Source organism: Egretta garzetta, unplaced genomic scaffold (assembly GCF_000687185.1).
Source record: "Egretta garzetta isolate BGI_Z169 unplaced genomic scaffold, ASM68718v1 scaffold46, whole genome shotgun sequence".
NCBI classification, from domain to species: Eukaryota; Metazoa; Chordata; class Aves; order Pelecaniformes; family Ardeidae; genus Egretta; species Egretta garzetta.
In genome coordinates, this window is record NW_009260268.1 from 9,572,066 (window position 1) to 9,596,880 (window position 24,815).

At 44.4% G+C, this 24,815-nt stretch overlaps 1 protein-coding gene across 1 annotated transcript in view; it reads left to right on the forward strand.

Moving 5' to 3' along the window:
- Positions 1-1,782: 1,782 nt before the first annotated feature.
- The window catches only part of KDR (kinase insert domain receptor), a 90,595-nt gene continuing 67,562 nt past the window's right edge, over positions 1,783-24,815 (forward strand). The window contains exons 1-3 of the mRNA XM_035897734.1: positions 1,783-1,885; positions 3,213-3,416; positions 18,428-18,548. Of these exons, the coding sequence (XP_035753627.1) occupies positions 1,783-1,885; positions 3,213-3,416; positions 18,428-18,548 (428 nt within the window). The remainder of the gene's footprint in view (positions 1,886-3,212; positions 3,417-18,427; positions 18,549-24,815) is intronic.

Here is a 24,815-nt window from a genome sequence, read left to right on the forward strand (position 1 = left end):
GGTGACCCCGCCGAGCGCCCGTGTCGGGGCTCATCTCAATCGCGTGCTTACCTGTCAGCCACCTCCTTCGCATTACATGGGGGGGTGTGCCATATTCGGAATTTCAGAATTCAGTAATATTACAGGTTGTGTCGTGACCAGAAAGGAAAGCCTTTCTTTGCCTTTTTTTTTGGCCTGAGAAATCAAGAAGCCAAACCAGCTTGGCACCAAAGGGAGACGGTTCCCTTCAGCCCCCAGTGAAAAATGTCCTACCCGCATCCCTCTTGCATGCATGCGGGGATGCAGGTCAAGCCTTCCCTTCGTAAGCCGAGCATTACTTGACAGGCGTTCGGGCGTTGATTTATCCCGACCTAATACTACTGAGCCAGTTGTCTGACTCACTGCCTCCAAGCAGATACCAAAAGATACTTCAAACTTTTCATAAGTTTTCATAAGTTCCCATAACATACATGGGAGAAAAGTCAGGATGCTTAGTGTGGCATAGTTATGCTGGTCCTTATTAATGCTCTAGAGTAAAATAAGATTTTAAGTCAGGATTCTCAGGAAAAAATGGTTGGACTGCATTTCCAAGTCATAAGCACTTCAATTGCATCCCCACCAGCTACAAAACCCACAGAGTATCTTTTTTTTCTGATGTAGATCAGGCTTGATTGAAAGAAAATGTTTAAATTTTACCAAGGTACTTTCCTAAACAGAGGTCTTACCGCTCCCTAAATTATTTTGGCATGTATGGCTGTGTTAATCCACTTTATCGGTGAATCCTGCAAAGCAGCACATGCTCAGCTGAAGCACTCATGGCATCAATAACATTGCTCTGGGAAAAAATTATTGGAGTTCAGATTTTCTGCCCAAACATATGTTGGTAGCTCTCCAGTTATATCTGCATAAGGTGTTATAATAAGTATTTTAAAGTCAATATAATCTCTATGTCAAGGTTTGGAGCTCAGTTTAGTTCTGTTGTCAATTCAGCATAACTGAATTCTAAATCTGGTTCGGGGATTTCAAGGGTATGTTTTGGGTGATTAGCAGGAGATGGTGATACCAGGCATGTGGGTGGGCATTTTTGGGAGGTGGGAGGGAGGAGCAGGCGAGGGTGGGGGGCCCTGCGTCCCACAGGACCACTTTTCCAAAGTGCTGCCGCGGTGACTAGTTCGGGCAGGGCAGGCCGCCTGTAAGCAGGGAGCACCACATCTGTTTTGCCAACAGCGACGGCATGGGAGCCCCCCGCGACAGCCTGCAGGCCACACTGGCGAGGTGCTTCTGCAGGGCTTGACTGGAGGCACTGTGTCCTCTTGGGCTGCATGCTAGAGCTGGAGGCTGGCTGCTCCTGCGGTGTGTCTGAAGCATGGCAGACGTACGTCTTTCTTTTCAGCCTCAGCTCCTCTCTGAAACATGAAGGAGATGCGTGGCAGCCTTGCCTCTGCAGGCTGGGCCTCTTGCCGCTCTCACAAAACAGATGAGGCAAGGGAGAACAACAGTCCGGCCTGTAACAAGGGTCATTCCTTTGCCTGAACAGTAAACTTTAAAAACTTACAATAGTTTTGCTCAGCAATTTTGGTGGCCAGTGTGGATGCTATTCTCATGAAATCATAGTCTGAAGACTCCCAGATGGGTATATGTCATGGCCCTGCAGCATATTGAGCAGGTCCTTGGTTTCTGCTGCACCCAAGTTACATTTTTCTGTGCAGCAGTTTGGCCTTTGGGGGCGTTTTTAAAGCTAAGGATAAGGAATGTGGCTGTTAGGGTGCCTGTGATACAGTGGTGACTAAAGGGCCTACAGGCATGCTGCTGGGCGATGGAGCTGATGACAAGACAGGAAGGCTCCAGAGGACAGGCACCCGGAGACACGTGGCGCATCTTGCCATGTTCCCCTTTGGGGTGACAGGTACCCAACTTTTTGGCACTTCAGTCATCTCGTAATTTTAACTAACCCAGAGCCTTGGAGGTACAGCTCTTATGGAGGTCAGTGAACTAGCAGACACTTAGTGTCAAATAACTTTGCCATCAATTAACCTTTCATTAAGGAACAGAGAACAGAAAGGCTCTATGCATGGGTCCATAGTGCACGGTAGGATCAAGCCACTATTTCTCCTTGGCACCCTGTGTCTCTGTCCGTGTTGCATTGACTGCAACATTCCTAGCAAAGCCAGGCAAAGAGGGATTTAGTCGGCACAAGCCAAGTCTTGCTCTGCACTCTACCAGGATATATAGGTGGGAAGGGAGAGAAATGAGTGCCTGAGAAGTACAGCTGTAACAGACAGAGCAGATCCCTTTTAGTATCTGTCTTATTCCTTGGCTCCAGCACTGCCAGCATGTGGGGTTCCCTGCGGGGCAAGTAAAATCCACAGTGTGAAAGCTGTGCCTGCAGACCAGCCTGTGGCAGGGACCACATGCAGCAGCTTAAGAGTGAGAAAAGCACTGTTTTGGTCAACACTTGCTCAAAAATTACTTCAATCTCCTACGAAACAGCTGCAGAGTCCACCCATCAGCAACTCCCTACCAAACCCCACAGTGTCCCCATGAGATGTCATCACCGCTGCAGCTACCCCAGTGAACCATAGGTTGCAAGTCGCAGATTTAATGGTGGAAGAAAGGCAGTGACTTATATTTATGCACCAGTCCTTCCTTTGCTTGTGGGTGCTGGTTCTTTTCCCTCTGTAACGCAGAGCAGTTGTAAGTTCCACAGGCAAATGTGATGCTTCAGGTGGGTCATTCGGCAAAGCTGGGGGTCAGCAGAGGGGCTGTGAAGTTGCATCCCTGAGGCTTTCTTGGCCATGGAGTCGGTGCTCTCTGGAGGCCCGAGGCACCCACCCCGCCAGCTGGCTCCAGCCACAGACGGTGCTACAGCAGCACAGGGAAGCAGGATCTGACCTCCAGATGTGGTCCATTTGCCGGCTATTTCCTCAGAGTTCAGATAATTGGAGGAAGAAGGGAAGGAATACAGCTGTGAGGCTGGGAAATGGCTTGAAGGAGAGAGGAATTGGCAGTCAGTTGTCTTAAAAATATCTTCTATATTCACAAGTTATGTTTAGGAGAAGGTGTAAGTTGTACACTGCTTCTTCTCATAATTGTGTATAATTTTTTTTTGTACAGCAGTAAGAGCCCTTCTCTCTAGGAATTTTTTTCCCCAGCGCTGGACATCTGTGGCACACTGTATTTCCCCTGTGTGCAGTAATGATTTTCCCACTTTTTAGGCGCATGGTTCCCTGTAGGTGGCACCAGCGCTCTTCGGTTCCCCCGAAGCCCTCCCGCCCTGCGCTGGGCTCCGGCTCCTGCTGCCCGGGAGGTCCCCGAGCGGTCCCCGAGCATCCTCCGAGCATCCTTCCACCCGCGGCTCTGCGGGGCTCTCACCTCGCAGCCCCTCCTGGCGTTAGCGGTTTGCAACAGTGGCTATGCCGACACCATCTGTGGGCTTTGTAATTTGACAATTGCAAACATTTGCGGTTGTGTGTTAAGCTTTTTGTGGCATATATTTGGTTTCGGCTCCCTGACACTTATTCCATCTTGATGGGTGGAGTTCAACTTCCCTAGTTTTACCCATCTAAAATGAGGTATCTAGCTGAAACATGTTAAGTGGGTTCCTAATATAACTGATGGAGACAGGTACCCCTGGAGTGCCAGGGTTTTTTTCTTCCTAAACGCAGATGTCTCAGCTATTGAGCTGAATTGTCCTCCCTGGTGAAGATTCTCCTGATGGAAAGAGAATCTTGAAGGATCCAGAATAAAAGTGGGTATAAATTATGTATGCCCCTGGATCGAGAGTTGGTTTGATGACTGTCATGCAAAGAGGCTTTCACCTTGATAAAAAAAAGCACTTTTCCACAAAGGCCTGGACCATGCAGGGGAGTTACCTGTTAATGTAACTGCGTTGCTTTTCCTGCCTGTTAAAGGAAACCTGCCAAGACAGTTTATACGCTGTTCTGAGACATCACTTATAACAAATCTTGTTCACCAAGGAGAACGGAGAGCAGGCCTGAAAAGATGCTGTGCAAAAGGTGGGAAAGAGGGTCAAGGCTTGGCTGAACCATACAGAAAATGCTGGAGAGAACAGATCAGAGCTCCAATTTATGTACCATGAAGCTAGACTTGTGTGGACCACAGTGGACCATGATGTCCGATAGCGCTTTGTGAAATGCCTGTAGGGGTGGGAGAGCAAAGGTCTGCTTCAGAGATTTCCAGCTCAGACCATCCCATTATTCAATGACAAAAACCAGCATAGTTTACTGACTAGCCCAGAGCAGATTTCACAGCAACTCTGGACTTACCCACTGATTTTATGTGATGATTTTGGTTTATTTTTAAATTTATAAGGGAGACTAGGGAAATTATTCAGTTCCTCAGATACTTTTTGCTGGCTGCTTTGTTCAGATTTCTTTTTTCCAAGGAAGATTTTAATTTGATAATGAAGCCCCAAAAGCTTTGTGAGTAAAATAACTACAGGTGGGCATCTTGGTAATCTCTGCAAGACAGGGTTCGATGCGAATTTAGGGTAAGGGCAACCTTGAAAGTACAAATCGAGGCCACTCTCCTTCAGACCTTTTTGAACATGCTTAAAGCCAATATGGGTGAGGACCCTAAAATCTAGATTACTCAGTTATAGGACGTTATCTATGTTAATTAAGTTGGTCAGTACCGGTGGGCCTATGAACTTTAATTAGTAAAACATTCCTTGATTCAGCTAATTAGCATAATGGGATAAAGTCACACACTTCTGTGATTTGTGGGAAAATAAACCAAGAAAGCCAACAGATTGCTACATTTTGAAGGTTAATAATGGTAGCCTGTGCTCTACTGGTTTTAGTCATTGTAAGATAATACCAAGATACTGGGGCCAAGAAAACATAAATCACAGAGCACAAAAAAAGTGTGCTTGGAGATGTGAGAAACTTGCACTGAAATGCACTTCCCACCATTCAAGGATCACTACGTGCCCTTGGCTTTCAAATTAGAAAATGTGTTTCCACTAGCTGACGGAAAGCAGAAATTATTCTCTGATAAGACGAGAGCTCCCATGTAGGATCAGTGCTGTGCTCCTGGCATAAACACTGTTATGTTTGCATAGCTCTTAATGCATAATTCATGCACATGGATCCATAGACTTCCAGGTGTGACTTCTACATCTCTTGGAGCCGTGATACTACGATATATGATTTATTAACTATTCAGCTATATTAGCTGCTGAGTTTTCACTGATCACTGCTAGCAAGTAGCTTGCCGACATAGTCAACTTGGAATCTGAGACAGTTTGGAGTTTCACCCTGAGAATAAAAGCAGCTTTATTACAGCTTGTATGATATGGTATTGATCGCAGGCATGGGTCATGTGCTGTGAAGGCTAAGGCTGGGCAAGTTGTTTGCTATCTGAACCTGCATTTGGATTTTATAAAAACTATCATTATCTAAGGAACTTTGTAAGGGAGAAAACTACCTAAAGCTCATAATTATCACTTGAATCATTTTGATTTGCAGAATAGCTTTAATGAAAAATAAATACAACTTTGCTTAGGATTATAGGTAAGTTATGGTTAAAATGAGAGCAGGGAAGATGACTTAAAATTCTCGGGGGTGAATCATTAATACTTTCTTTGTCAAAGGGCACCGGTCCATGATACATCCCTAGGGCTTGGCAGGAGCAGAATTCAGACCCTTAATAGTAGGAAATAATTGTCTGACTCTGTACCAAAATCCTCAAAGGATTTATGAAAGACATACTCACCTGTCTCTGTCTTCTGTATATCATTTTACATTATTTTAGAAATATGCCAGAACCTATTTGCTTGCAAAATGATCGGGGTTTTCCTGGAATAGGGAGACTGCATTCAGGCACAGGTTCAAAAAATGTTTTTCCCCGAGATTCCTGTTGAAGCTTTCAGACTCAAATACAAGAGTTGAGAGTTCAGGGGCACCGACTGCCTGCCAGAGGAGAAAGACCAATGCTGATAAAAGCTATGGAGGGCAGTTAGTTTTAACAGGGCTATCAGCTGAAGAGGGAAAGCTCTACATAAACTTGGCAGGCAATGGGAAAGGTAACAGCAACATTTATAACTTACAGTTGGGAAGGGTCGAAATTTCCTCAAGGAAACAAAGACCTTCTTATACGCTGCTTTTTGCATTCCATGGAAATGGATTGCGTTAGTGGCCCTTTTCTACTCCCTCTGGGACTGTGGATGGAAAGTATTTTAATGCAGGTACCTGTTTCATAAGAATCGTCTGGGGAACAGAAGGGAGTTTAGGACATAGCTGCTGTTCTCTGGGGCTGTAAAAGTGTTCCAGGAGGATAAAAGTTGCTTCAAAACTATCTGAAGAGAAAGACTTTGTCTACACCACATCTTGTGGACCAGTCTGTGGCTCCTTTCCGTTTTGAGGTTGCTTTTCATTCAGAGGGCCAGCCTGAAAACATGGCCTGTGTGTGGCCAAACGCCAGGGCAACCAAGCCATAACCTGTGTGAGCATGACCAGCAGTTTATTTGACTTACACAGCTTGGAGAAATTCTACAGTGGCCGTTGAACAGAGCCTGCGTATGGTCCATAGAGGTCATGGAGAGCATAGCTTGGGTAATTGCTCTTCTACCACTCGTTAGCCAAGTCATTCACAGCAACAAGGACTGAAAACTACCATTTTTTTTTTCCTAAAATGTGTTGTAGAATAATCTTGGCTATGAATTTGCTCTTTATTATGTAGAACCTGTTTTCTAACTCTGAGATTTCATCTGCCATGGAGAAAAAAAGAAATCCTCATGCTTTGGTGTTCCTAGATAAAGGCAGGTTCAAGATGTGACTGTGGATCTGGTCACATCTCAAATATCCATATGGCCCCATTTGGAAAGAAGATACTCCCCATTTCATATTGCAATGTTGTGAACATAGAGAATGGTGAATGCCACTGAGTTTGTTTCAGATACATGATGTGCCATACCAGGGCATTTGTCCTGTGTTATGGGAATGCTATTACTGAGAAGCAGAAACACCTTCTCAAATGAGCTCATCTGGAGTGGGTACCTGTCCCTCGGTATGGGAGGCTAAGGAAAGTGCCTGTGTTCCAGAGATGCTACTGCTTGCTTCATCAAGGCAAACGCTAGGTTGGAAAATGCCAGGCTATTGCCGTGTCCCAAAATGCAGATGTGTATTTTTTTCCATATGTTATCTGTGTTTTGCTGAGTTGTGCCATAACATGAAGACATAGGCTTTGTTCATGTATCTGCTCATACTTACCGGTGATCCTGCCTTGGGAAAGATACAGCGGCTCAATGAACCCTTACTGCCCATGACCTGTGACTAGAAAGAAATTCAGATTTTCAACTACTAAGTACAGTTAACAGCTGTAAAAACAGCTGTAGAAAATCATTTGTGTTGCTAAACTTAAACATGTCACAGGGGAAATGAAAGCTGTTTATGAATATTCAAATTTTTTCCATTTATCCTTATTGTATAAATATCATTCTGGCAAATTAACTCTTCCTGATTAACTCAGTGCAATATCTGAAAGATAATTTAGCGTGTTTGTTTCCATATGAATACAAGTATTCACACATTGTTATAAAGGGCAAAAAGGTGATAGCATAGATAGCATGTAAGGTCTGTGCTAAGAGTATATGATTTGTGCTTCAAACTGTTGAGTTATCTTAGCAGGACTTGATCCTAAATACATCTGAGCTCAAGCTTTCAGTCTGATGTGCGGGTGGAAATGAGACAAACTAGCGCTGGCTTCACAGTATTTCCAAATGAAAGTGTCTCTCTGCAAGAGAATGTGATTTTATTCAAAGGAAATTAATTTTACCTGTAGCTTTCGGTTACAAATCCCAGTCTAGTTCTGAATGAAACTGGGAGTGGGAACAGAGTCAGCTCCCCTTTAGCTTGCACATCTTCTTTTATTCTGGCATACCCTTGCTTCGCTCTGTACTTCTTCCCTTGTTGGCATAAGCTTAATTTTGTATACTCCTTTTTGCCAATTGTTTGATTAATTTTTGTCTTGGCTTGTTTTTCTAATTGACTTTTTTTGAGTAACAGATTTCTAAAGGTTTTTTTTCCCCCCGTGTGCTTCCTGACAGAAAATCTCCAGCAAATATTTATCAGGAAAGTGTTATTAGTAATTTTCTCAATAAATATGTATTAGAGGCTTAATGCTACAAACCCCTGTAGAATTGTAATAAATATTGACTGCAGCCGAGACAGAAACAGTGCCTGAAGAGCACTGCGTGCTGCAAGCATGTTCAGATGCAGTTAATTGGTGTTAAATATCTGGTGATTCTTAGGTAGGAGAGCTGAGCTTGCCTTACCTACTGGATCTGTCATAGGCATGACTGTGCGGGATTGGCTCCTGAGTCAGAAGCACAGAGTTAAGCGGCAAATCTCTTAAAATAGCAGCAGCCAAATGAGGGGAGCTGGGGGTTGACACCAATTTTAAAAATACACTGCAGCTTCTCCCAGTGGAAATAGTCTTCTCGGTTTGATAGACACATGGGAAGCCAGAAAGGCTTCTTGTGATACAGCTAGGCAAGCATGCTGGTACCTGCTTCATTCGCACTTGTGTGCACGGCTGGGCAAAATAATTAAAAAAAAAAAATTAGAAGTGGTAAAAGCAAATAAAAGGTCACCCACAAGTTAATTACTTGTAGTGCCTTACCTACAGATTTGCACTGACAGGCTGTTCTGTTGCTTTCTGAACTAGAGGCTAGAAAAATAAACGGTTATGAGCGGGTGGATATGACTGAGGCATGTGGGGTCTCTGACGATAAATAATCTCAGCCTTTGTGTTCAGATACTGCAAGCAGCTTTGGCTAACGTCACGACTTACTCACCAGATTCATTGTGTGCTGTTCAGCAATCGAGACAGCAGTTAATAAATATTCTTATTGTCCGGACTCAAAACAAAGCTGAGATCACACGGGGCTGGCACTGTTACCTAGGAGGAGATGCAGTCTGCGCTATCCAGACTGCTGATTTCTGGGCTGTGTTAAAGTCTTACCCTGACAGGCTTTCAAACCCTTGAAATGAGAGCAACAAGACGACTGTCAGAGCAGTAGGGACATGTTGCTTGCATGTGCCTCTGCCCTTCATGCCAGGAGCATAAAGCAATGCGCTGGCTCTGCTATACTCATTGCTCCGCTGTGCTTTACATACAGAATACTATTTAAAAAGGCAAGGATGAAAATGGTAGCAATTTGGACCAGTATGTAAAAAATTTAGTTTTTCTTTCCAACCATGCAGCCCATAAATGCAAGAAGCAATACAGCCACGGTAGGATCACAAAACCTTCCAGGCTGGCTTGACCAAGCCAGCGCTCAGGGTAGACAGGGCACAGGGGAATAAGTGACAAAGACCTCTCCTGGACTGCCAGTCATTTACGCCATTTCAGAAGGGTGTGAGTGACCCTGTCTCCTGCTCTCATTGAGAGAGAGGTAGGGACAGAAGCACTGGGTGTCGTATGTGATGGGTCTGCGCCCGGTGGACTGGCCTGGTGAGGTGCATGAACACTGCTGGCCAAGAGGGCAGACCGTGGCACATCACAGCTCTAACTGAGTGAGAGTGACTCCCCCTGATCCTTCAAATTCAGTTATCTTGCAGCTGACTTAGGAGCCTGTCCCTATTCAGCAAAGGATTAAACCCAAGCTTAAGTGGCTTTGCTGAACAGGGATAGAGTTAAGCTTAGGACCTTATTTGTATTTATTAGCATGATAGTCAGAGCTGTCATGAGCAGCATATGTGAGAACTATGAAGCCCCACTGAGTGGCCAGCTTGCTGCTCATCAGTCCTCCATTTTGATGGGACCGTCTGTGCAACACTCGTGCCGAGTCCTTCTGCTTGCCCTCAGCCCCTGCCTGACCTGGTGTCCAGGAGGCAACGGCACTTGCTTCCTCTTTTCCTCTGGAAGAATCAGTTTTAACAGTATCTCTGCCTACCAGTGCTCAATGATCAGAGAGTCTGGTGGAAATCTCCAGATTTGGCATTTTCTACCAAGGCCACCTCTTTGGTTAAGTTGAACTCCCAACCCGCCCAGTGAACTCCTCTGAAAATCCAGCTTGGCTGAGGAAACATGCATCTAACTTCTAGTTTTTCATTCCACCCTGATCTGGACAATTTTAGCCTGCAGTCCTGCCTAATTCACCTCCTAAAGGAATCAGCACCTTCCAACTTGTTGGCAGGCTTCAGGAAAAGGATGGCTTAACTTCCAGCCACCCGTGGTGGAGTGATGCCTGTGCTGGAGAGGAGGCTTTGGCGTTCATCACACCTAAAAATGCTGTGACAATGGATGTTTTTCTCTGCTTGGTTCCTTTCTTTTATCTGTGTGTGGCATTTGTTTCCACTTATATCTGAAGAGACTTGGAAAGTGATCTGATGAATTAGAAGAGGCTACTTAGGAGGAAACGAAAATAACGCTACGTAGTTCTCTGTTAATTCCTCGAGTCTTTCTGTGACTAGTACTAAGCTGTTATGACACAGGATTTTTGAGATGCCAGGGAGAAAAAACAAAGGGGTTTCTCTGCAGTGCTAATTTTTCCACCCTGGCGTTTTGGATTCCTGTTTGTGGGACTGACATTGTGCGATCCCACTCCTGCCCACCAGCAGCACCGAGCCTTGCAGGAGCTTTGGTTTGGTCTGTCCCGACCCCCCTGTATGCTCCCAGAGAAACAGAAGGAGATTCTTTCTTTATTTCTCATTGGAAATGAACAGGCATAAATCTTAGCAAGAAATACCATTGCTTCTTACTTACCTCCATTCTTTCTGCTTTGAAAATCAGGTGTGGTTGATGGGTCCTGCAGTGGGGCTGGTCTAAACGTACTGCTGCTGAGGATCCAATAAATTCTGCTATCAGAGCTTTTTTTAAAAAATTGAATTGTATTTGTGTGTCTTTCCTGTGCAAAAACCTCCCTCTCTCTTTCTCTCTCTCTCTCTCTCTTTTTTTTAAAACCATACAGGAAATGTTTTGGAAGGGAGAGTCAAAAGACTTAAGTCTGGAATTTTTATGTACACCAGAAACTTAAATGTGTGGCTCAAGCTGATAAACTTACCACACCTCTTTCTGTTTTCTTTATAGACTTATTACAAATATCTGGCTTGGAACCTAGATTTATGGTGTGAACAAAAGAAATATAGACCATAGAGACTTGAAAAGATAAATCTCAGGAGGAGACATAAAACGGTCTGTTCAAATGTTAAACTGTTTCTTAATGAAACAAAATAACAAAAAAGAGATCAGAACACTCATTTTTTAGAAATGTTCATGTTTAAAGAAGCTGTTGAACATTAGTGATGCCACATATAAAATATCACCTCTATTGTTTTATGACTTTTATGCCTTATAAGTTGCCTACAGAGTCCAGCCCCGAGTTTTTTCAACTTGCTCCCAACTGGAGGTTTGTACAGAAAAAGGAACAGCAAGCACAGAGCCCTCAAGCTATATTTTTGAAGCTAGAACTGGCCAAAATTTCCCGATGGTGCACTTAGGAGCACTTTTCTGGATTCATTTCAGGTGGAATGTTTTGTGAAAATGTGTACACTTCCGTGATATTTAATTGAGAAAAGAATAAATAGATCATTTCTGTTTCTGTTTTTACTTGTTCCTTATATGGCATTTTAAATAATTCTAATCAAAATGAGTCTTGGTGACTTCAGTTTTGACAGTGCCATGGACTCTGAAGCTGCTGTGAGCATACAGACCTCCTTCTACCCCAGCAAAGATGTGGGACTTCCATGAAAGTTTGACCTAGGACATCTTTTAGGAAAAAAAAGGACAGTTACTCTTGACTTACAAATTTTCAGTGGTGGAGAATTCCTACAGCCTTTGATAAGTTGTTCCAGTGATTAGTAATCCTCACAGGTAAAGAGATTGCACTTTTATTTCTGATTTGAATTTGTGTGGCTTCACCTTCTCACTCTGTGGACTTCTTATACCTTGGTCTCCTATCCATTTAAAAATCCTGCTTGTAGACTCAACACAAGTGTGTGAACCTGTGATCAAATCATCCCCGTTCTTACTTATCAATTTAGATGAGAACCACCACTTGCCTCTGTCTGTGAAAGACATCATACATACTTTCTTTATGGCCGTTCTTTGAATCTCTTTCAATCAAGCAGAATCGCTCTTTGATTGTGAGCACCAGAATGAATCCCGCTGTTCTGGCAGCAATTTCATCCATGCCAGACAGAGAAGAAATCTAACCTTCCTACTCACAGAATCACAGAATGGCAAGGGTTGCCCCCCTGGGCAGCCTGTTCCAGTGCTCAGTCACCCTCAAAGGGAAGAAGTTCTTCCTCACGTTCAATTGGAACCTCTTCTGCTTTGGTTTGTGCCCACTGCCCCTCGTCCTGGCGCTGGGCACCACTGCAAAGAGTCTGGCTCCATCCTCGTGACACCCACCCTGAAGATAGTTGTACATGCTGATGAGATGCCCTCTCAGTCTTCTCTTCTTTGGGCCAAACAGTTCCTCATCTTTCTTGAACCGGGGAGCCCAGAACTGGACCCAGTGCTCCAGGTGGGGTCTCACCAGGGCAGAGCAGAGGGGGAGGAGAACCTCCCTCGCCCTGCTGGCCACGCTCCTCTTAACGAACCCCAGGATACCATTGGCCTTCTTGGCAACAGGGGCACATTGCTGGTTCATGGTCAGCTTGTCATCCACAGGACTCCCAGGTCCCTCTTGGCAGAGCTGCTTTCCAGCAGGTCAGCCCCCAGCCTGTACTGGTGCATGGGGTTCAACCTCCCCAGGTGCAGCACTCGACACTTGCCCTTGTTGAATTTCATCAGGTTCTTCTCTGCCCAACTCTCCAGCCTGTCCAGGTCCCGCTGAATGGCAGTGCAGCCTTCCGGCGTATCAGCCACTCCTCCCAGTTTTGTGTCATCAGTGAACTTGCTGAGGGTACACTCTGTCCCCTTGTCCAGGTCATTGATGAACAAGTTAAACAAGACTGGGCCAAGTACTGAGCCCTGGGGAACTCCACTAACTACCGGCCTCCAACTGGACTGTGCCCCGCCGATCAGAACCCTCTGAGCCTTGTCATTCAGCCAGTTCTCAATCCACCTCAGTGTCCACCATGACCAAGAATTGCACAAGTCATCCTGTTGCAACCGGAGTTCATGTTTAAAAAATTATCAACTAGTACCCCATTGATACCTGAATACAATTTAGTTTCAATAAAACAGTGAGTTCATTCGGTCCACCCAATTGTCTGATAGTAGAATTGAAACCTCAAAAACCTTGTGTGTCAACATCGTATGTATGAGAACAATTTTGTGAAGTCAGTAGGTTTCTACTGTGTTCACAAATAACTGGATTATGCCCTAGGTCCACTTTTAAGTTTTTTATGAGGATGTCTTTGCCTAGAGTGGAGCTCTTTTGCCTTTGGAAAAGGGGATTTTAGGAAGTAAAGATTCATACAAGGCATAGACTCAAGTTAACTTTTTTGAAAAAGTGTGTGCTCTAAGTCTATGTAATTCAGTCATCTAATTGCCTAGATAAATAAATAAGGATTTATTTTCCACTGGGTAACTAGAAGATCTTGGATGAGGAACTTAATCGTAGGCTTAGTCTGTCCCCGTATCACTGGTAAGTGGGAGTTACTGACCTTTAATGGTTACTTGGTGTCCCCTGTGAAAGGAATTCTTGAGTCTTCTAAGCACAAGTAGCCACACCATGGTATTGCCAGCACGGCTGCTCTCAGCAGGCACCTTTCCCAAAGGCTAGGTAGATGTTCCAAGGCCAAAATGACTACACTGACAGACCTACCCATTCAGCCCCATCAGGAAGACTCTCAGAAAAAGAAATGAAGCACCTCAATAGGAATAGGTGGGGAATTTATGCTGCTCCTACCCAAGTTGTCATTTCCCTGTGACTAAATAAGATATTTGCTCCCAACGCTTTTCAAGAACACTTTCAATTAACTTAAAAAGAAAATCAGGTCTGTATCCAAATGTAAATATATTATCTCTGGGTCCTAACAAATGAGGTTGCAGTGAAGAATGATGTAATTCTCAAATTTGATCTCCAGTGAGTGCAAACCTTCAAGAGCAGCCTCATCTTTATGGGGATCTACTCCAAGCTTTAAAGCATCTATGGCTCTGTGGTTTTGTCATGAGCACATAGTAAATGTGTCTAAACATAGCTACTGCGAATGTCTGGAAGTTACCAGCTAAGACGGAAGCAGCTGATTGAATACAGCACCAGCAGGCGTAATAAATGTGCATTGATTTTAATGTTATGTGGAAGATTTAGTATTCAAGTGACTAGATTACTATTAATTGCATTGCTTATTCTAAAAATGCAAAAGATAAACAATTACTAAAATTGGTATGTAAATTCAGCTCAAATGAAGTGATTAAAAGTAAAAGGAAAAATGAAAACAAAGCATTACAAAATTCTTTTACGCACTTTTTTTGGTAAACAAGATCTTTCCTGAGATACAACTGCTCGGCTAAAAAGAAACACTGATAATTATAATGTATTATGAGCCAAGCAAGTATTTTCCATTGGAACAATTATTTTCACTTAGCACGTTAATGTTGACAGAAAAAGACCAAAGGCACCCTTGTGACTTTACCAGCATGTCATAACAAAATGAAGGCTTAACCTGTTTCTGAAGGATTGACTTTCAAGCAGGAAACTGGGCTATTTTGGAAACTTAGCTAATGACACTGTTATTTTTTCCCCTGAGTGATAAGGTTGATGGATACATACCACTTGTATTTTGCTTAATCCTTTTTCTCCCATGCTCAGGACTATCACTTACACCGTAGTGTTGATCAATCAATGTATATTAGTATCTAGCTCTACTGACAAATGCTCTTGCTCTGTCAGTTGCAGCTGTAAATTTATTTCCACAGAATTATCTGACCCAGAGTATCCTTTTGCCTTTGGAGAACTGTAAAGGCTAAAATTTTCAGAGGGACCTAGGAAACTTCAGTGTGCACCTCTTAGTGAAATCCCAGGGGCACTGAGTGACTCCTGGAAAACCCAGCCAAAGGCTCATTAGGATCTTCCTTACGCTTCAGGATAATGTCACAGTACATCTAATGTGATAGATTAAGTTTCTATAAAATGTGGAGATATAAACAGCACTAAATATACAGACTTACAAGATCTAGAAAGGGCACCAGTAGCAGTAGCTACCACAGGTGTTCAGTCAGTTTTTTTCACTGAGGTGAACATTTTCAAGCCAGCTCCCCAAAATAAATTCTTAGAGCGAGCACATAGTAAAGGATATAATTGGATTAGAAAGCTCTGCAATATCAGTGCTTGGCTTCCTTATGGAATTTAAAATACATTTTAACTGACAGTGAAGAGTTTCCAGTTGAAGAGAAGAGGTGCTCAATAAAAACATGATTTTACCATCGCCCGACACTTCTGCGAGGTCACAAGGGCAGATAAACAACTTCCTGCAGCTGTGGCTACATCTGGCACACGACTGAGGCAGAGAGCGTGCTTCGCAAAGATAAACATATCAGGTTGTATCTCCATAGTCTCCTACACTTCTGGATAAAGCTTGGGGAACTGAACTTGGCCCTGCAGTGCCAGCAGTAATTAATATCTGAAACTGCTTTGCCGCTAATGAATCAAAGCAGTCCTGCAGTTGGTTTAAAACCCACTCCACTCCAATAATGTACGGTGACCATGGGGAGCGTGGTGCCCCTGCACTGCCCCTGAGGCCCCCGGTGTTTTTTCTCGCTTGGAGACTATAGCTACCATCAATCTGCTGATGAGGTGCTCCAGGGGCAGACAGCTGAAGGAGGAGAAACGGGCTGTGAATCTGCATGAGGTCTGTCGGTGGACAGTGTGTGCCAAGAGCCAGGTAGCAGACCTCCTCCTGGAATTCTCACACAAGTGATACCTGGGCTAGGGAGCAGGTTCCTCGTGGCCTGGGGTTAGGGCCTGGCTCTGTGTTCCTGACACACTGCCATTTATTAGTCATTTTAGAAGAAAATCTCTACACGGATAGCTTAAATTCAGCAGACTTGGTTGGTGGGTATTTCTGGCATCTTGTCACACAGGTGGTTGGCTTTAAGGCTGTCACGGTGCTTTTGGGTGTAGGGTGGGATAGTTTTTGTTTGCTAACTGAACAACCTCAAATCAATAAATGATTTTTGACTGATCCCAGGTTGAAACTTTTTGGCACATGCAATGAGACAAGCCGAGTTAGCTTTAACCTGAATGGTAATAGCAAAAAGGAATTAATTACATTTTGCATCGTTTTTGTAGTCAGACAGTAGAATAGAATTGCACAGCTAGAGAGGCATTTCCCTTGTAGCCCCGTGGGCGATTTGTATGCAGTTGCCTCTGCAGGTTTCTGGAGGGAGATCCAGTCCCAAAAAGGTGCCTTCCTCTCTCTCTGGGCTATCCCAGGGACCCAGTTGCCCCCAGGCTGCAATCCAGACCCTCCTCTGAGACTGGAGAGGAGCAGACCACCCATTCCTCTGCTGAGGCTGGGCACCCTGCGGAGTAGGGAAGGGCATCTGAAAGGGAAGGGCAGGTAGTGCCCAGCATTTAGATTATCTTTTATATTATATTATATATTACATTTTGGATATTGGTTCAATGCGGGTTACATTGATATGGTCAGAGCACTTGCCCACAACTGGGAGCTGCATCCCTCTGAGCTTGAGGGAGCACCTGAAAAGTGCCCCTCAAGGTTTGTGCAAGAAGTCTTCAGAGAGCCTGCATCCCAGGTGATGCCTGGACAAGTCTATCCATGACACGCCATGGAGGCAGCCCTCCGTGGATGCAACGTGGTGGAGATGCTGGGCAGACACAGAGCTCCCAAGGCAGCCTTTGGTCACCCTCTGTTCCAAGGACTGCTCGGACAGCAGCTGGTGATGGAAGGATCACGTACCGCTTGTACCAGCCAGAACCCCCTCACAAGGAGCTTTGTCCCTCAAGAGAAGAAGTGAAATTCGTCCCCTGCCCTTAGCTTGGCAGTTTGCACTGAGGAATAGCTGTTTGGCTGCGTAGCTGTGTTGGTAAAAGCACTGCTTCCTTGCTTGCTCGTATGTTGGGAAATTGCTGGCCCTGTTGCCTGTAGATGCTTACAATACCTTCCATGAGAAAACTAAAGTTCCTAGGACCCTGGCGCCAAGTTTATCCTGTCTTGAAACAGCATAGGTTTTGGCTGAATTTAATTCAGTTTAGCAAAGAAAGAAACCAAATTCATGACTTATAAAACATCTCTTTTCTTTGGAAAAGCCACAGTTCTGTAACAAGCCACGTCAGGTAAGTATTTGTCCACACTTCGACACATCACGGGGAAAACTGTAGGAGCTGACAATATACAAGCCATTTGAGGTTGTGTTTCTACCCTGCTTCCTGGCAGACACCTCTCGTAGATGACAAGGGATTATCATTTTTACATGACGGTGTTTCTACCAAACTGCTGATAGAGCCCTTCACAAGATCACAGAAGGGTCCGTATCATCTGATTAGCATTTAGAGAAGCTGGTTGTCCGGGAGGGAACCACAGGAGACCAGAGACTGCCACCCTCCAGGGCCGAGAGAGGAAAGACTCAATCAGTGGTTGATAAGGCTTAGCAATGATAAATCACAAACAAAACTCCAGGCTTAGGAATTCACAGCACAATCTGTCATGAATTTCCTTCCCTTCCCTCCCTCCCCAGTATCTGATGAGAATTTGCCTTTTAAAATGGTCTCTGGCAGTACAAGAAACCAAGTCAGCAAGAACCACTGAGCTGCGCCTGGCTTTTGTTAGTTTTCTTAGTGCTCTTTCTTCTTTTATAACTATATATTCGTGCGTATGTGTGTCTCTAGATATATTTATCAAATTTGGCTGCTAGTAGGTGATAGCAGGAGGAATTTTAAAGTTCAAGGACTTTTTTGTAATGTTAAAATGCAAAAACTTCATGTGAAAAACAGTGGGTACCAGCCTATCAACGCTTTAGAAGAGGGAGATTTGAAACCTGCTTAGAAGTCCCAGTTCCCCGCTGAAGCAGGCTGAAAAATCCTTTAAAAAATCATCTTGGAATTGACTTCAAATAAAAAGACTTTCTCTACAGGAGGTACTTTTGCCGGCAAGAGTGTTCTCTGCATCAGAATTCCCACCAGTTCTGTGAGGCTGAAACACCTTAGCCTGCTAGCTGCATGCGTATACAGTATATAGGTATGATGGTATAGGCCAATGCATAGGCTGGAGATACGTTGACCCACGCTGTGGCTGTGGAGGAGAAGGAGCACTGCAGCGTCAGTGTAATGGGACAACACATTTACTGAATGCACATCTTGGCACTCAGCTGTTGTGAATGAGGTCTGCCCAGGACACTTCTGCTTTGTCCCATCTTGCTCTTGTTAACCAGTTAATTAATGCAAAGGGAAGATGCAGAGATCTTTAGGTCTCCCTTTGCCTAGGAATGGTATAAATAGGACTTAAACAGGGTATTTCCCCTGATTATAGCACTTATAGTCACACGTGTACATTCCCTCTCTCACTTTCAGGGTACAGTGGGCAGTGGTGGAAGCAGGTCCTTGTTATGTCTCTGTCTCTGGGCGCAAGAGCACCCCTGTGGGCTGTGAACCCCTTTCTTCAGGCTGCCCCTTACATGAAGGATGGAGGCATGTGAGTGCTATTAGCCATCTTTCACGCAGACCAGTTCCCTCCACCTCTTTAGAGAGATGCTGGGTGAGCAAAGTGGGCACAAACAACATGCCTCGCACCTGCATGCCTGCTGCCCCTCGCTTCTCAGGCACATGCACACATGGGCTCAGAAGTGGGGTCAAGTAATCAGTCATAGAATCATAGAATACCAGGTTGGAAGGGACCTCAAGGATCATCTGGTCCAACCTTTCTGGGCAAGAGCACAGTCGAAACAAGATGGGCCAGCACCCTATCCAGCCGAGTCTTGAAAGTGTCCAGTGTGGCAGAGTTGACCACTCCCCTGGGGAGATTATTCCAATGGTTGACTGTTCTCATTGTGAAAAATTTTCCTCTCATGTTCAGTTGGAATCTTCTCAGGATTAACTTGTGCCCTAATCCGTATCTACCCAATTAAGAAGCTGAAAACAAGGAAGAAAAATACTCTTAGAATGGATCAACTTCAGAGGAAAAAAATAAAAGATTTGAGGGAGAACAATGGCAAAAAAAGAAATGCCAGAAACCGCAAAAAGGCAGGAAAAAAGAAAAGGCGGCACTTGGAGAAAAATCCACTGCACTAATCATAGAGAAAGTGCAGATACGCTGCTGCCTAGTTTGAGGGATAGATGGTAGGAGCTGCATCGAGTCTCTCACAGAGAGATTTTAAAAATACATTAAAACGTTGGCCAGTGTGCTTGTGATGAAACCTGTGGGTTTTAACCTAAAGACCACTGTGATCCTCCTCCTCTTCCATGACGGGGATATTCTGGGGCAGTGGTGCACTGGTTTGCTGCAGCAGCTGATAGGCTGAACTGAAAAAAGCATAAAAGTTCTTTCCAAACTGACGTGAGAGAGAAAACTGTTACCAGAGGGGAACACTGAGGTTCTACTTTTAATTTTTACCATGTTAAAAATCATTGTATGATTGCGATAGCCCACTTTGTACATCTGTAACAATTCCTGCCCTGCAAGAGCAGCAAGATTCCTCCAAGGGATGCCGGAGCATGCAGAAACGCTGACGCTAGCCTGATGCTGGTGCTAACAACGTGCACTGCTTACACTTATTAGACAATAACACATACCCTGGGGTGTCTTCTGGCTTTTGATTAAGCTCCCTGGGATTCCGGCTTTGTAGATTGGCCATTGTAAATGCAGAGGCAGAAGAAAGATGCGATCGCCTCTGCTCCAAGGGTGGTACAACCACCTCTCCCGGCAGGAAGCGTTCAGATGCCCTTGATGACAATGGGCAAACAGACCCTGTTTTTGTTTATTTTCTCATAAAGTGCTGATGAACAAATGAGGCAGAGGCATTAAGAAGCTCACGCTGTGAGGAGAGATTTGAGTTTATCAGCTGCTTCTTGGCAGGGTAAATTTTACATACAGTGAGAATATAAAGCGATCCCTCCCTGAGGAGCGAGACTCTGGAGTTTTATTTTATAAATAAAAGGGGAGGAGTGCTTTCCTTAGAAATTTGCTCATTCCTTGAGTCAAGTTTGAATAATACCGTTTATTTTCTCCAACCTTCTTTGGTGTAACATGACCACGAAACCCATCACAGCTAGCTAGTCTATAGCTGAGGGCAGTTGAGGATGAGGGGAAGCATCTATGGATAAAGCACAGCTTGGGGAATACAGAGGACAGTCTTCTCTGACTAACAGGCTAAACTCTGTCGTTAAACTTTGTTCATGCCATGGTCTGAGCCCTCCAGTGAAAGGTGCTGTTCAAAACTGGTATCTGCTCTCAGTGAAGTAATCACAAATGACTTGGAATACCATGTACAGAACCTTGCCCAGCGAAAAGAGGCATTAATGACCCCAAGCAATCACACAGATCACAGGCAGAGCTCCGTCCTAGGGCTGAAGATGCCGAACCTCACAGCTAGCACACATGAGTCTTCTTTTTCCTGGTACCCTTACCTAGGTCATCTTCACATATTTCAGCTGAGAACTCATAGTACACGGCAGATTGGGAAAAAGTTTTGGAATTTACGTTGTGAAGCAAAGTGGGATCTTCCCTCCCGAAGCACCTAGAGGCCAGTGGCAATGTCCACATGATCTCCACATGATCTCTTGTAAAAAAGGTGATGCCATATGGCAGGAAGCCATTTATCTGGCTTCATTGCTGTAGGGAGTGAAAATTGACAGGACAATGCTATCTGCAGGGCTCACGGGGCTGGGTCAAATCCTGCTTACCTTACTTATGTAAATGGATCCCTGCATCTCAAGAGCTCTGTGTTGTTACAAACTGTCCTGGTTTGCACTTTGCAAACTGAGAGCAGAAATTGCTTTTCCAAGCCTTCCAAATGGGAGCTTTTCCCTCAAACAGAAATAAGCTTTGTCCTGCCCAACCTTCGTTCACATGACTGCGGAAACCCAGTAGCGTTTCACAGGGAGTTTTCTTTTGAAGTTTTGTTGTGTAAGACAGGAGGAAAACCTTCCCTCCAAAGCATAATCCTGCAGTGTAAAATCAGCTGTATATTTATTTATTTTGACATTTAAACCACTCTTTTTAATGCATATGTATAAGCTCTTAGGGATTTAGGTCTTCATCGCTTGGTGATTTGCCTTGCATTTCTCATAGTCCCCTCTAAAAGGGAACTATTTTTAAGAAACTCCGCAGTTTCGGCTTTGCTATTCCTTCACAATGGTTGGAGAGGGAAGGCTGGGGTGGGTGGGGGGCGTTTAAGCAAAATGTTCAAGGGTGGTTTTTCAGACTCAGTGGACTCGGCAACCAAGAACTCAAACCTCTTGAATTACTGCCACGTCTTCCTCTCAGATCCATCTGAAATGATTTAGAGCCAGTGAAGGTCAGGTCTGAGCTTCGGCAAGAGCCGTCCTGTGTTATCCCTGGAGAGACCCCGCCATGCTGCGCCTGCCTTTGAAAGACAGAAGATCTTCATGATGAAGAAGCACTAAAAACAATAAAGAAGGGTGCAACGGTTAGGAAATTATCCTTGAGCACAGGCTCCGTGTGTGCAATAACCTTCTCTGCTGCAGCTTTCCTGTGCAGCTGCGGCTGAGCCCCAGGACTGCAGTCCGTAAATGACGGGGGGGCCTATGGCTTAATGGGATCGCCAGCCCCAATGCCCGGGAGTGTGGTGCTCAGCTCCCCCCCGCCCCAGTACCCCAGCTTTCACCACCACACTTCCACCAGCGCCCACAGCTGGAAGGGGCTGGAAGGGTCCCAGTCCTGGCAGCGCCATGATGCCCACATCTCACCCACGAGAGACCTGCAGTCACTTTCTTCCAAGTGGAGAGAGGGGGAGGACTCACGCATAGTCTTGGATTCAGGAGCAGAGATGCGACCTAGAAACTGATTTTGAAATGTTTTGCTTAGCTGTTTAAGTATGCAAGCATTTCTTCTGAATAAGATGCAAAATATTATCATAAGATGGAGCAATTCAGATGTGCTCATCTGGAATTAAACGCAATCTTGATTTGTTAATTTTGGCACTTGTGAGCATGTGTGAAGCTGGAGGAAGAGGGATTCCTGCAGATCTGTGTATTGGCCTGGCAGGAGACTAAAGAAATCAAAATATCATAAAACCTGGGATAGGATTTGGTCTGCCTAAATCTCACACTGATCCTGCTTTCTCGGACTGGCTAATCTCTCTACTGAAGACAGAAATTATAAGCATAGTGTTAGCAACCCATACCCACACTTTTAGGCCTGTCTCCCTTTCTGCAATGATCAAATTGCTAGACAACCCCCCAAAAGTGGGGTCCATGTCTGCCCCAGTCTGGAGGGGCACTTCTGCCTGCATCCGACCGGGACATGCAGACGTCCATCCGCCTGCTGAGCAGCCAGGGCGAGGGCAGCCTGCAGCAGCCCTTCAGGGATGAGTCCTCTTCCTCTGGCCAGGGGGATCCCCCGGCTCATGCCTCCCCTCTCGGGGCCACCCCAGCAGAGGGATGGACACCAAACCTGACCTGAGCAGATCATCATTTGGGCAGGCATGCTCTCCCTGTACAGGTGAGAGGTCCGGTTCACTGGACAAGATCTGCTTCCGGGGATCATTGAAGACACCTTCCTCCTGCCATGGCCTTTATAGTGAATTTAAGAGCTTACTTTCAAAGGGTGAAGTCACCCCCTCCACCTTCACACGTACAATTTAAATGAAGTATCTATCCACATTGGAAGGACTGGATTTTACCACCATGTAGGTAAGTTAGGTGCCTAAATTAGGCAGTGAATAAGCTAAAACATGGCAAGGACTCTGTCTTTTCCACCAGGTGAAGGTATGCCTCACAGTGTCCTTTGGTGTGGGTGGGTCTGCCCTTTATTTCCCCTGGGCTTCCAGCTGCATCCCTGACACACAGCATGGCTTTGAGGGAATGCTAGGAATGGCTTAGAGCAACTACACCCCTCCACCTCCTATCTGCCTAAATGAAGAAAGTTAGCACAAGTTTGTTCCACACATTGATTTACCTGCATGGATGGGGCTCGGGATTTATATTTTGGAGGTCGATTTGTTATTGACATACATTTCCAAATATCCATAAATCCATAGGAGGAATATTACCATAGTACTTTGGCACCAGTTTCCCTATCAGTTTAATCTTCTGTATTCATAATGACAAAGTCTAACAGTTTTGAGGTCTTAAAAATCAGGCTCCAGATTAAAACATATTCCTTCTCTATGGCTTTGTCTGCATAATACAATGCTCTTAAAGTGGACACTAAGGGCTTGTCTGAGTTTCCTGTGCTCAGGTATAAGGTACCATTTGAAATGCCTTGGGGTACCCAGGGCATCCCCATGGGTGGACAGCTATGGCAGACGGTCTTCAAAAGACTTACTCCTTCCTGGAGGAGACTAGTGGGATACCCCAGGGCATCTCCAGTAGTACTAAATGCAATTTATGGACAGCTGAGTCAAGCCTGCACCAACTTAATCTGTGTCCTCTCTGCTACAGTATTAATTGGTTGCTGTAAAGACTTGGAAAGCTTTGGCTCCCAAGTCACTCGACTCCCTAAATGCTTGTTTTATAAAAAGCAATTTAAAACAGAAATACAGAACAGTAGTAATTGAGGGAGCCCACTTCTACTGCTAATATTTTGGCATAATTAAGTTACTCAGTGAGAAGGTCTATCATGCCTTGTTTTTCTAGAAAAAATGTTATGAATAATGAAGGAAAAATGTATTCAAAGGGATGAAATTTCTAAATGATAATTTATGTCATTTTCATTATGCTTTGTAAGGCTTTGAAAAAAGTTCCATTGTTTGGTGTTATCAGGAATTTCAGTGGAAACTCCCTCGAGAAAGGTGCAGTTGGCTCACTAAAAAGCTTTTCATTTAAAACATTACTGTAGATGGGCCCGTACATGAGATAAGAAGGAGGGGGCAGTTAAGAGGAAATAATAAAATATGTCAAAATGTTCTGAAATGATGGTGCTGAGTTGATATTATTTTTTTCATTTCCCCTTTTTTTCCTCCTGCATTGTCATATGAAGAACACAGCTCATATTTTCGTATTTTCATCAAGTGGACAATACGGCTTCAAAGCTCTGGGAGGAAGGGGAAGTCTTTCTTCCAAATTTTCCAAAACCTATGATCTGTCAGAAAAAGAAAATATGTTTATAGCAGAGTAATTAGCTGAAATTTTATTTACTGCGGGTAGACTTGAACTTTGGCTGCTTGCAGGTAATTCCTTCTTTGGAGTCTGTACCCTGCAGAGCAACAAGAGTTTTCAGATTGGCAGAGGGTGTTCCTCATTTCAGGGAAAAACAATATGTACAATTAGCGATCCCTCTTCTGACCCAAACTGTTGGTCTGTGTTTTGGTGGTTTTGGTTGGTCCCTCCTTTCTACCGCTTTTTTTAGGCACTCATTTAGACATAAGCAGCCCATCCCCACTGTCCCAAACAAAGCAAAACAGAACAAAAAAAATCTCAGCATTTTCCCACTCCATTTTCAGCTCTCAGCCAGACTCTGTGCAGTTCAATCCCAGTCCTTGCAGGTAACTCAGATTTTAATAGATTCCATTTTTAACCCATCCTGTTCCTTCAAGAGCCTAAATATTTTGTGCATTTAGCCTGTGTAAAGGAGCGTGCATCTTATGCCCCCTATCTTCAGTTTGATTTCACTCGAGTCTCAGAATATCTATATGTTACAGAGCTGAAGGGATAAAAAGAGCTTGTGTTATAAATTCCCCATTTAAAGTATTCTTCAATGTATTCTTTTGCGTTGAATTTTTCAATTCTTGGTTTCTGTTCAAGAGACTCTGCTCTTCCCCCTTGCTGCCCAAGAGATAGA